Here is a 14,120-nt window from a genome sequence, read left to right as displayed (position 1 = left end):
CATGTAATTTAAATGTACTTTTTACTTGTTGAATAACCAGTTACAAAATAAGGACGCATTATGAAAGTAAAACTGGTTGTGAAATATTTCATGTTGATTTTAATGGATTTCAAAGTTTTGTAAGGACTTTTTTTTTTCAGTTCAGAGCAGTTTTTTTTGTTGTTGTGACTTTCAGAGTCGTTTTTCATTTTTAAGTTAGTTTTAAATCTCATTTCTAAATATATAAATGTATATAAATATGTAAATATATTAGAATAAGTAAATTTACATTTATTTTAAATTCATATTTTTTAAGTTATTTATTCTAAATGTTTATATTATTTATTTTATTTATATTATTTATTTATTTTAATTAATATTTTTCTTTTATTTTAAACTTTTAAAAACTTAGTGTAAGTAAATATATTAGTAAGTTTAAGTAAATTTATTTTAAATTAATATTTTTTTATTTTATTTTAAATGTTTTTATTATTTGTTTTAAAATTTATTATTTTATTTATTACGTTTGTTTTTTGTAATTATTTTTTAAAATCTACTTTGTTTTTATTTTAAATCATTTTGTTTTTATTTCAGATTTACTTTAAATGCTTATTTATTTCTTAATTATTGTATTTTAAAATTATACATTTTGTTCTTTTTTGTATTTTATATATTGTATGTTTTATTTATTTTAAAATATTTATTTATTTATTTGCCACCAGTTGACATACCATAACACAATATTTCGTTCTCTGCAGTTGTGGAAATAAATCTTTTTTTTTTTTTTTGTTGAGTGTATAAAAACTAATTCTACGAATATACCAGACACGTAGAAGTGAAATATCGCTCTGAATGCCGTTAATGAATCTAACTTTCTTTCTAATGGACGCCAGCGTGACGCTGAAGCGTGACTTGACCGGGAGCTTCAGCGGCCGCAAAGTAAGAAAATGGAGGGAAATGAAAGTATTCATTAGCTAAGGCCGGCTAACTCGCGCCATGCTCAGCGGCTCCACCTTAATTGCGCTTGTACAGCCTGAAAATGGCTTTCCAGCTTTTCCTGTGGCCGCCGGCAGCTGAAGAGTGAGAGATTTGAAGGAGACGATGAATGGAAGGAGAAACTGTGCGTCGTATGAGAGGGGAGGGTAAAGATTTCTCACAGCAAATTTCTCTTCCCATCAGCCGCTAATGGCTGCAGATATTAACGTTGGAAGCCGACATGTTTCTCAGTCTCGGCTGATTTTCCCGCGTCTGGTTTTTCCCTCTCTGAAGTGTCGTTTGCAGCTTAATTCACCAGTTATTGGCTCTTTCATCAAAGTACAGTTCACTGAGTCCTTTAAATGTTGCCTTCACCAAGATTACCGCCGAGCTCAATGAAATTAATAATATGTTGTAGGGTAACGGAGCGATAGCTGGAAAAAAAAAATTAAACGTCCACCACTTCCATCTTCAGAGACGCATGTGAAGGATGTGTTGAGAAGTTCAGGATTATTAGGACACATGCAGAATTCAAAATAAAGGCATTCAAAGTCTTGGGTTTTTATTATTTGTATATAATTTTGCAAATAGATTTTTTTTTTTTGTAATGCAAATTTACACCATAATACCTAACTTTTTATTTTAATTAAATGTAATTAAATTTAAACAAAAATGTTATTACATTTTTAAGTATTAATATATTAATTGATTAATAAAAGTTATAAAAGTAATAGCAAAACATTGTACTTTTTACAGTTCACCAACATTGCCGTAAGAATGTAATCTCAATTTAACATATTTTACTATTAAATAAATTCTGGGGAATTACAATTATACAGAATAATCAGTGCAGATAACGTGAAAAATTGTGTGGGCTTCCTCGTAGTGACTTTGACTTTCTTTCTCTCGTAGATCACTCAAGAAGAGGGCGAGTTCATGATCACGTTCCCGTACGGATATCATGCCGGATTCAACCACGGATTCAACTGCGCCGAATCCACCAACTTCGCAACCCTGCGCTGGATCGATTACGGCAAGATGGCCACGCAGGTGAGCGTGTTTCACACCGCAGACGTCTCTCTCACACTCCTTTCTTTATTTACCATTCCTTTGTTTTTCTTTTGCTCGTCCATTAGTTCTTCACAACCTTTCGTTCATACTTTTGTTCTTGCTTCTTTCATTTTGTTTGTTCAGTAGTTACAGTTTCTATTTTTCTTTATTGTTTGTTTTTTGTTTAATTTTTCTTCATTCATACTGCACCCAAATGGTCTCTTTTTGCTTAAAACTTAAGAACAGTTTGGCCAAAAATCACAAGACTGGTCGCAGCATACCGAGTCAAACAATACCTAATTTTCACGTCTTCCATTTTAAAATTTTAATTTTGTTTTAAAATGCTATATTTTACGAACGCATTGGCATATCAAAACAAAACGAAGGTATTCAAAAAGTTTTGTGGCAGTGCCACCTTGTGGTCAAAAATTACAATGAAATTTCAGAAATGCTAATAGCTTTTGATTAGTTTAGCCTATTGTCATGAGACTGGTCTTGATAGATCCTTTGGATCATGTCGAGAACATCAATACCAGTTATGCCATAGTTGGCCGAAGTTCCTGTCCGCCATTTTGATTTTTTTAAAACTTACTTTTCCGAACTCCTCCTAGACCTTTGGTCCGATTTTTACCAAATTCGACTCAGATCATCTTCAGAATATGCTGGCAAAAAGTTATGGATTTCGAGCCAATAGACAAAACCGTTTTAATTTATCCTATCAACAAATTTGATGGCATAATGCCATGCTGTATCTCTGGAAAGATTTGACCTATTGACACCAAAATTGGTGTGTGTCATTGCCACCCAACACTGACCACACCACATCAATTGTGTGTCAGCACCACCTGTTGGTCAAAAGTAATAAGCAATTATGTCACATTGAAAGTGATTGTATTTATGGGTTCTCAACAAATTTTCTCCTTTCTTTCTTTCTTTTCTTATATATATTATACGAGAGACATGTTCCAGATCATTTTCTTGTCTGGCATGTAAAGATTCCTTAGCACATGTTAAACACACGTGTCACACGGACCGTGTTGTTGTGTGAAGATTAGAGCGATCTGAAGAGATGAGCACTCGGCGCTGGCGAGTGTCGGAGCACGAGAGGGTCAGAGACGTGTGGCGGCGGCTCCCGGCCGCTAATTAAACCACACGAGCAGCAGTATCTTCTGTGGGAATTTGATAACAGTCTGAGTCATTATTTCAGTTCTGATAGAGCAGCTCATTAGTTAGAGATCGTTAAACCTGCACATTCATCTCAAAATACTGTTTTTTTTAGCATGTTGCAGAATGTTTATGTGTGAAAATGGTGGGCTACAGCAAAAATGCATCTAGGGGCCATTTACACAACACCGTTTTCAACTAAAAATTGAAATCTTTTTTGTTTTGTTTTGTTTTTTACTTTCAAAAGCCATTATTGCATATTTTCCAAATGAACACTAAGAAAAATGGTGTGAATATTTGATTTATATTAAATTGTAGTTTATGTGCACCTCTATATATATATATATATATATATATATATATATATATATATATATATATATATAATATAAAAAATATATAATGGCTATATATATGTATATATATATATCAGTACTTAGTCATAAATAGAAAATATTTACCATATAGAAGTGTTTTAACATTTTTATACATTAAAAATTGTGAACACTTTTGAGTGGTGCGAAAACTGAATCAACGAAAACTGAACTGATTCACAGAAATGAATTGAATTTAAATCAAATGCTATTAAAACATTCAAGTCAGTCTGTAAAACTAGTCTAATGACTCTTTAGCGCATTAAAATTGTTGTGATATTGCTTAATTTTACATCATTGTGAATGTAATGTGAATATTTCGCCCATCTCTTGTAGTCTGTGTTTGTTTGAGATCCCCGAGAAGCCGCTGAACAAATGAAGATGTTAGTAATAACACACCTGCATCACGTCCAAACGGCTCTTGTGAGAGTGACGGCATGTGTTATTAGCATGTTTAATCTCAGATATGAGGCGCAGCATCACTGCTCCGGTCTCTTCAGGGGCAAGTGATTGTTTCCTCCGTTTGGATTCTCACTCCATTTCCATTTATTCATTTAGCAGTGAGGAATAAAACAATAAAAGGCATTGAGTGAGTCTTTCTTTTTTAATTAATTTTTTTATTTCACAGTGTGAAAACATTTGTTGTAACATTTCGTTTTTATCATTTGTTTGTTTCATATTTTCATTGTTATAATCATTGTTATAATCTGAAATGTATCGTTTTTATATATATATATATATATATATGTATATGTGTGTGTGTGTGTGTGTGTATATATATATATATATATATATATATATATATTAGTTAATATATAATATATTACGCCAAACTTCTCAGTTTTGTCACAGTTTTTTGTAGCTTGTGAAAGCTGCTGTATTTTGGAAACTGCTGTGTTTCTGTTACGCTGCTGTTGAATGTTAGTATCATCAGTAGTTTCAGTGTTAGTTGGTTCTTCTCCACGCTGCTTGTTTTCCAGGTGGAGTCGGATCCTTCCAGTCGGGCTGCAATTGCATTTCTGAGTATAATATGCCAAGCCCTGGAGTTACGCTGCGAGTCGTTGACATTTGGGAGTGAAGAATAGCGCTTGTTGCCGTTATTACACACACACTCAGGGCTCGCGGTGTTTGCGCGCAGCCTGTCTGCTCTTCAGCTGCAGAATGTTTCTGGTAATTGAACAGCAGCTCCAGCTCAGCGCTGGAAATAACGGCCAGATGTAATACACCCAACCGCAGCTCGCAGGAAAATGACTTTTATTCTCATCCGTCTCTCTCTCTGGTGCTGTTGATTGAGAGATGTTGATTTGTGCGTTCAGTCCACGGCGCACAAACTCTGCGATTAAAAGCCTGTTTTTCCCCTCGCAGTCGTCAGCGCTGATGATTTAATAATCTCACGTCTGCGCACCTGGATGAAGACGTGTTTCATCTAATCATCACGTCTCGTCTCCATCACCTTCGTTTTCCTCGCAATCATCGTTCAGACACGATGCTGTTAATTTGATTCTGAGCAGGACTGTACGATTTCATCTTTTTGAGCTCCAATATTTTGTAGTTGAAGGACTTTTTTAGGTCATTTGCATATTTAAATAATGTAATATATTTTATTATTATTATTATTATTATCAAAGTATTCCACTACAGATTTACTTTAAGATTTACAACTGGATTTTTTTTTTATTTAACTTTTAATTGTTTTTTTTTTTTTATTATTATTTGTATTTTTAGCCAAAATTTTGTAGCTTACAGACTTTTTTATTAATTACCTAAAATTACCTTATAATTATAGAAGTATTTCACTACAGAGTTATTTTGCAACTAGATTTTTAACATTTATACATTTTAATTTGCATTATTTCATTTTTTTTTTTTTTTATTGTTTATATTATTTGTTATTCACTTATAAAATGTATTTATTTGATGTTAATTTATAGTGCTTTCATTATTCATTTTATATGTATGCTTTTATATTTATTAATTTATTTAATTTAATTATTTTTTATATATATATATATATAATTTTTATTTATTGATTTTATTTTTCACCTCCAGTTTTGAAGATTTGTTAAATGTATTGTTTACATCATCAGACCTATTTATTTATTAGCAACTTATTAAAATATGCATTGTTGTGCCGATTAGCCCCGTCCACAGTGTAATCTCATTGGTCTGAAATATCACTCCACGTAGCTGTGAACTAAACTGTCCTGATTGGCTGTGATTGTGTCACATCACATCCAATCAGAATTTAAAGACAGGACTGTCTGTTTTACACTTGTTGATTTAGAGTTGTTGTTTTTTCTGCAGTGCACGTGCCGTAAGGACATGGTGAAGATCTCCATGGACGTGTTTGTGCGCTGCCTGCAGCCCGACCGCTACGAGCAGTGGAAACAGGGGAAGGATGCCACGGTCCTGGACCACTTGAAACCCACAAACCTCACCAGCCCTGAGCTGGAGCACTGGAGGAAAAACAGAGTCACGTTCAGAGAGAAGCTCCTGCGCAGGTGCCTAATACTTCACATTTCCAAAACAAACTTCCACTTTTTATGTGGAATGTAACATTACATGTCAAATTGCACCAGGGCCGTAACCACCATAGACATTGAGGGGGACAAGTCCCCCCAATAATTAGAAATGGCCAAATTGGTCTGGTCTGCCTCTTCGGTCTAACAGCGCTCGTCAAAGTCAAAATAATTGAGATGACCAATCAAATCAAAGTAGGCGGGGTTTACTGTTCACAGAGCGTGAATTTCAGTGTCAATCATCAGTTTAATGTTGAAAGTGAGGTAAGATGTAAATAGCGAAACATTTAATAAATGTCAACTGTTTTGCGAAATGTTAACATCCAGGGTTGCAAACTACTCGACTTTTTTCTCAAATATGGCCGTTTTGAATTGAAAATATGCATTTAAGTGATTGATGTAATTCCTACCTGAGTGTGACGAGACAAGAAACTTTTACATTTTCAACATATTAGACATACAAATAAAAGTAGGCTAAATGTGTACAAGTTATAATGCCTATTCATGTAAATATTATTTGCAAATAGCTCAAAATGATTATTTCACAAATATAATTAGACCTAGAATTTCCTTCACTGTTCTGTTTCTTCATGCTTTATAAAAAATTGGTCCCTCAAATGTTCAAAACATGGTTACGGCCTGAATTATACAATAAGATTTACAAAAATGCATTGTTTATAATAACTTTTTTTTTGCTGGGTAAAAAAAAAAAAAAAAATCAAAAACAAAAACAGCTAATTTTCAGTGTTTTGTCTTTAAAAAGCTTAATTTAAAAAAAACCTGAAACATTATAGTATTTATAGTAATAGTACAGCTTTTTTCCCAAGGAAAAACAGTACGCAAATGGATTGTTTGGTTTTACGAAACATTTTGACATCTCTGCGAAAATTCGTCATAGCTGTGAATGGACCTTTACTGTTCAAATCTTAATACATAAAAACTAACGAATAGTGGAAAACTTTTGTTTTTAAATAAAAATTGTACTGATGCTGAGATTTTTTTTTTTTTCATTGTTTCGTGTGATTAGCATGATGTAGGAATGTTTCGTTATAATGATATTTATGGTTAGTTATAGTAATAGTAAAGCTGTTGTAATAAGTCTTTTTTTTTTTTTTTTTTTTTTTTTTTTCAGAAATAGTTTTTTGTTTTAACGACAAGTCTCTGCGAAAATTTGTCATAGCTGTGAATTGGCTTTTACTGTTCCAATCTTAATAAATAAAAACTATCTTACTAACGACTAGTGGAAAACTTTCGTTTTGAAATAAAAATCGTACTGATGCTGAGATTTTTTTTATTTATTTATTTTTTTCGCTGGCCAAAAATGTGCTCAAATGCATCGTTTTGAGCGATAGCATGATGTAAGAATGTTACGTTATAATGACATTTATGGTTAGTTATAGTAATATATCTGTAGTATTAAAAAATGCTTTTATATCGCTGCAAAAAAAGCTTTTTTTTTTTTTTTTTTTTGCTTTTCTTCGCAAATGGATTGTTTTGCTTTGACACATCTCTGCGAAAATAGTAAAGCTGTTGTAATAAAAAAGCTTTTTTCCACTGGGGAAAAAGTATACAAATGCGTTTTTATTTTAACAACACGTCTCTGCGAAAATCTGAAAATTTATCATAGACTCGTAGCTGTGAATGGACCTTTACTGTTTGAATCTTAATAAATCAAAATATCTATATATTATACAATGTCGTTTAGTTACTATTATAAATATATTTAAATGCAACATTTTCCTGTTTCATTTTTAATTTTAATTAAAGTTTTTGTCATTTTGTTGTATGTTTTTGGCATTTTTATTAATTTTTTTTAACTGTCGAATTTTTTTTTATTTTTTTTTTATTTCAGTTTTAGTTTTTCTTATTTTAGTACATCAAATTAAACTAAACAAATTATAGGTCTCAATTTGGCGGAGAGACTGACAAGGTATGACCCCGATTGGCCAATAGGTGGCACTACAGTAATCAAAAACGCGAAACTGCTAATAACTCTTAGACCATTTGTCCTAGACTCAAATGTCATATATTGTTGGAATCAAGACAACCTTGGCTCAAGACAAACAAACGTATATATCTCTAATTTTTCCACCTTTTTGAATTTTGTCCAAAACCTACTTTTGTGAACTAGTCCTAGGTTTTTCGCCCGATCGGAACTAAACCAGTGCAGAAACGTTCTCTGGAGACTGAATATCAAAAGTTATCAAAAAAAGTTGAAATTTTAATTCACGGCCGCTAAGGGGCGCCAAAACGTTCTAAGTTGGCGGAGCCACTTTTACTAAAATTGCTATAACTGAATGAGATATTTTCACCACATATGTATGAGCTCAATCTTTGGTCACATTAAAAAATTTGCAGCGATTGGCAACTAGGTGGCACTTTAACATGAAAAAAACATGAAAACATCTATAACTATGCAACCGTTAGTCCGATTAACTTAAAAATCGGCATGCAGTGTCTTGGTCCAAAGAGCCATTATTGTCTATGAGGACATTGGCTTATCTCGAAAAACATGGTTGCCATCGGCCAATGAAATTTGAGCACCTATTAGACAAGGTTAACGAAGGCCAATCAGAATGAAACTCGGTGGGCATGTTCAACTCATGGCCCTAGAGGTCTGTAAGAATTTTAAAAGAAATCGGCCACTAGTTGGTGTGATTTTTGCCTCAAGAACCACTGCTGTCAATCAAATCATTCATTAAATATTTGTGATTATGTAAAAAAAATTTGCGAACTAGTCCTAGGTGCAGAAAGATTCTCTGGACTCTCTAAATCAATAATTATCAAAAAACAAAAAAGTTGAACTTTACCCTTTGAGTCGCTATAACAGGGTCATTTAGAAAATGGGCGTGGCAAAATATACTCAAAAGCCTATAAATTCTAAACGAAAACTCAAAAAATTTACGAAAACAGGTAAGCACATGCGACATGATTCTAAACAAGCATGCAAATTTTTATAGAGATTGGAATATAGGTGGCGCTATAACTGTTAAAAAGCTTTGAAAACTATGTATTTCCTATGGTAAATTGCCTGTATTGGCTGTAAATGGTCTTTTCCATCTATGATCTAAGTGGTTACATTCTTGCTAAATAAAACATAATATCTTTTTACGCAAGCGCTTAAAGGCCTTAAAGCGCTTGAACCCCAGCTATATTTAACTATAATAACTCTGATACTATCTATAATAAATCTATCTATAAGTACTAGTGTGCGAACTTTTGCTTCAAAATAATAGTTTGATATCCGCTTGCGTTGTTTGTTGTAGAGCTCAGTCGAAGGTGAAGCAGTTCCGGCGTCTGAAGCTGGAGGAGGTGAAGATTCTGGCGGACGAGGGCGTGGAGCTGGACATGAGCGAGTACATGCGCAAGGTGGAGGAGCGCGAGGAGCAGCGGCGGCAGCAGCGGGACGAGCGGATGGCGCGGGAGGCGCTGCTCACGCTGGAGGCGCTGGAGAGGGAGGAGCAGGAGCAGGCGGAGGCGGCGCTCCGGGGAGGAGGTGACGGAAATCAACCTTTTAACATGTTTTATTTAAACGCTCTTCAAAGCTGAAATCCCATGCAGCACATGAATACTAATGCTAAAGGATGCATTTGCATCTTAATGTGAGTGATTTTAACGTTTTTGCGGGAAATCAATCCCTGAAGAGTGCCTCGAGTTTGATGAAAGCCCCTGATGCATTTTGAAAGGGAAGAACGGCAGTTTCTGAAAGGAAAACATCTTTTGTACAGCCTTGATTGTGCTAAAATCTTACAATAACATCATAAATACAAAATGAAACCTATAATTATCAGATCAACTGCATTTTACTGGTAAACGGTGTAGGTTTTCATCTGATAAATGACAAAATGGGAAGAAAAATACCTTTGATTTACAACATCCTGGCAACACATAGCAATTGCCTTAATACCACTGATGGTATTTTCTTCCCATTCATTCATCTTTGTTGTCATTCACCAGGCGAAGATGGAAAAACAGATTTGCAGGATCCTCCGCCGGAAAATGAAGAGAAGAAGAAGAAGAAAAAGAAGAAGCCGAAGCATCCCGACGATATCTCCTTCCAGCAAGCCTTTGAGCACTTCGCTTCGGTGAACGAAATGCAGAACCAGAATAATGGAGCCGCTCCTCTGTCCGGCCTACAGGTGAGCAGTTTCTCTGATCCCCACGAGTTTTTACATCCTCTAATTCTGGCCCACAGACTTTAAACATTTATTAACAAATGTATATTTTGTTGTTCTCAGCCGAGTCCCTTCACGAAGCTGAAGAAGAAAGTTGAGGTGAAGAAGAGCCGAAGGCATCCGTTCAGCAAGCCGCCCATGCGCTCGCCTCACTCCATAGTCAAACAGGAAGCCTCCAGCGATGAGGGTGGGTACTGCTTCCATGACATCATCAGTGTGAGACCAAGAAGCGCAATATATGAAATTTAAATGCAAAAATGTATTATTATTTTGGTCCTCATTCATGTGAAAGAAGCAGATTTCTGTGTAAATTGTTTGGAAAAAACAACATTTTAATTTACGAAAGATCTTCATGAATTTCAGAATGATGTCATTCTTGCATGTACGTTTCAGAAATGACGTTCGAAATAATACATAAACAGTCTAATGATGTTCTTAAGATTGTTCGTACAAACATTCTTGTGTTACGAAAAATTTACCCAAATTCGTTTTGCTCCTCTTTTACAGATGGCGTTCGTAAAATCGAATTATATATATTTTAAATTGTACGTAAAACTATTAAAAACTGTTAATTATCAAATTAAATTAAACTTTTTACGTAAGATATGTATTTACGAAAGATTTTCATGAACTTGTTTTTCTCATGTTTCAAATGAAGTTTGTAATGACGTCCTTAGAATCGAATGGTGGAAGTAAATTTATGAAGCCATTCTTGTGTACACGTTTCAAAAATGATGTTTGAAATAATATAAAAAAATGTCTAATGATGTTCTTAAGATTGTTCGTACAACAATTCTTGCGTAAACTGTTACGAAAGATTTACCCGAATTCGTTTTGCTCCTCTTTTACAGATGGCGGTCGTAATACCGAATGATATATATTTTAAGTTGTTTGTAAAACTATTAAAAACTATGTTAGTTGTCAGATTCAATTCAACATTTTACGTAAAAATATATTTACGAACGATTTTCATGAATTTCAAATGAAGTTCGTAATGACGTCCTTAAAATCGAATGACGTACATATATTTATGAAGCCATTCTTGCATGTACGTTTCAAAAATGGTGTTTGAAATAATATACTTTCTTTTTTTTTTAATGATGTTCTTAAGGTTGATCGTACAACCATTCTTGCGTAAACTCTTATGAAAATTTACCCGAATTCGTTTTGCTCCTCTTTTACAGATGGCGGTATAAAATTAAAATATATTGTTCATAAAACTGTTCTTATGTTAATTTTGAAGATTTTCATGAAATTGTTTTGCTTATCTTTCAAATGAAGTTCGTATCGAGAAAAAAAAAAAAAAAAGACATTCGAAATAACATACAAAAAATCGAATGATGTTCTTAAGGTTGTGTGATGTTTGTAACACCTCCCATAAATTGTTGTATTTAATGCAGAAATACACATTTGAACAGATAAATAGACGTACTACGAGAAATATGCTTTTGTTGCCAGATGGAGAAAAGATGCGTGTCATCCTAGATAAATGTCTGATGGTAAATTTTCAAGTGAGGAGAAAGTTGTTAAAAGTTAGATTAGTTTTTACAATATGAATGTTTCTAGAACATTTCATTTCAGAGTGTTCTGGTTTGTTTGTTGTGAAAGCGTGTACTTGCGAGCACAAAGAGCAAAAGCAATAAAGTATGAAAGAAAGCAGCCACAAACAATAAGCGCTTTATAAAATCGAGCGGCTGAAAGACGGTTATTGATTTGTCTGTGCTGTGTGTTATGAACAGACAGACAGCTGTAAACCTGCACCGCCCGCTGTCACTGCAGGGGGCAAAATACAGGACAGAGGGGCATCAAAACGCTCCAAAAATACATCTTCACCTGCTGTCTGTAGAGTCACGATTGACAGGAAGAGGAGAACACTAACATTCAGCCCTATTTAACTTACTTAATTTCATTTAACTATGTGTATTATCAGTGTTAATAAGGCAGAAATCCATCTATCCATCCATCTAGTAAAGAAGATGTAGTTATTTGTGTTAATTATGTGTGAATCTCACGTGTGTGTCGACTCTGTGTTCCTGTAGAGCTGTACTCAGGGCTGCCAGTAGGTGGAGGCGTGGGTCCGGAGACCAAGAAGGACCTGTGGCAGAACCTGTGGCAGAACCGCTCGCCAAACTTCCTGGCCGAGAAGCAGTTCAACGCAGCCATGGCGACCATCGAGCCCCACTGCGCCGTGTGCACGCTGTTCTGTCCGTACACGCAGGTAATGAATCCATCACTGTCAAAACACTGAGATAGTCTCACGTATTCAGACTTTTGACTATCGGCATAAAATCAGAAGCGCTAGACCAATCACAACACACTGGTCCAGCCGACCAGAAGGAGGGGCTTCATAGAGACAGGAAGTAAACAGAGCGTTACTGACAGAAAAATGTGTTTTTTGAACATTCAAGCATGAAAATCAATTATTTTAGGTCCTTTTTAACATGCTGACGTCACTCATGTGTTTTTCTGTGTTTAGCCTGCGAAGGACCCCTTCCACACCTCGGACACGTCCGGGCTGGTGTCCCGGGTCGGGTGTCGCACCCGTCCGCTGGTTCCAGAGATGTGCTTCAGCGCCGGTGCCGAGAACACTGAACCCCTGCCGTCAAACTCCCACATCGGTGACGACGGCACCAGCGTCCTGCTGTCCTGCGGCAGCTGCGGCCTACAGGTCCATGCAAGTGAGTTCAGACACCTCACACCTGTTTCTCATGGAGGAAAAAATTTAAAAAAAAAAAAAATATATATATATATTCAAAATATATATATTTAAAAGTCTGACAAAGAGCCTGCGTGCTCGTAACGTAACCCGTGTGAGTCTTATATTAAAATTTTTTGCTTATTTTTGGAGCTTTGGTGTGCTGACTTTTTTTTCTGCTTTTTATTAATATTTTTTGATCGAACACCCATCTTTGAGCATATTTTTGCCGGTGATGTGCATGTTTTTATCCTGATTTTGCTATATTTACAAAAAAATACATATTTTCTTTGCTAGTTTTCAAAAAGCAATTATTATAATAATTTATTTATAATTTTAATTGTTTATTTATTATTAAGAATAAATGAATGTATTTACTTAATATGAATATAATAAAATTATATAATGTGAATAATAATAATAATAATAATAATAATAATAATAGTAATAATTAATGAAAGTTTAAAGACGTAGGAAAACTAACTAATTAATAAATTAATAATTAATTATATTTATTATTACTTAAAAAAAAAAAAAAAATCCTCCTTTGGAGAACAAACCCTTCTCTTTTTTTTTTTTTTTTTTTTTTTCTTTTTTTAAAAATGAATAATAAATATATGGATTTATATAATATAATAATATCAATAAAATTGTGTACGTGTCTATATATATATATATATATATATATATATATATATATATATATACTGTATTACTATATTATAGGACCTTTAGGGATTATTTTTATTATTTTCTTCTGTAAAATAATCAATATAATAATAAAATGTATTTATATTATTATATTATAATATTATATTATATTATATTTAATGTAATATAATATAAAATGTGTTATATATATATATATATATATATATATATATGTATGTATGTATGTATATAATATATTTTAAGCATTGTTATTTGTTTGTTTAATAAATTAGCTTTTTTTGATGAGTGAAAATCTATTTAATCTATTTTTAGAACATAGTAATATAAATAAAAATGATATATATTTTAATAATATAGGTCAAAAGAACCTTTTGGTTTTTCTGTAGCAAGGTGTATAATTATTTTTTTTGTCATATTTCCACATATTGAAACGTACTGTAGGTTAGTTTGGATAAATGAAATGTGTTTCCAGACAGATAATACTAGTGTTCATTGTTCTCTCAGCCTTGCTCTTAAA

At 33.6% G+C, this 14,120-nt stretch overlaps 1 protein-coding gene across 1 annotated transcript in view; it reads left to right on the top strand.

Annotated features, from left to right (window-relative positions):
• Positions 1 to 14,120, top strand: part of kdm4b (lysine (K)-specific demethylase 4B) — a 51,416-nt gene that overhangs the window by 21,503 nt on the left and 15,793 nt on the right. Inside the window, exons 8-14 of the mRNA XM_051910741.1 lie at positions 1,867 to 2,004; positions 5,847 to 6,043; positions 9,328 to 9,557; positions 10,019 to 10,200; positions 10,300 to 10,423; positions 12,276 to 12,454; positions 12,713 to 12,914. Coding sequence (XP_051766701.1) covers positions 1,867 to 2,004; positions 5,847 to 6,043; positions 9,328 to 9,557; positions 10,019 to 10,200; positions 10,300 to 10,423; positions 12,276 to 12,454; positions 12,713 to 12,914 — 1,252 coding nt within the window. The remainder of the gene's footprint in view (positions 1 to 1,866; positions 2,005 to 5,846; positions 6,044 to 9,327; positions 9,558 to 10,018; positions 10,201 to 10,299; positions 10,424 to 12,275; positions 12,455 to 12,712; positions 12,915 to 14,120) is intronic.

Source organism: Ctenopharyngodon idella, chromosome 10, assembly GCF_019924925.1.
Source record: "Ctenopharyngodon idella isolate HZGC_01 chromosome 10, HZGC01, whole genome shotgun sequence".
In the NCBI taxonomy this organism is placed as follows: Eukaryota; Metazoa; Chordata; class Actinopteri; order Cypriniformes; family Xenocyprididae; genus Ctenopharyngodon; species Ctenopharyngodon idella.
Note: the sequence above shows the minus strand (reverse complement) of the source record. Positions and strands in the feature narration are given on the sequence as shown.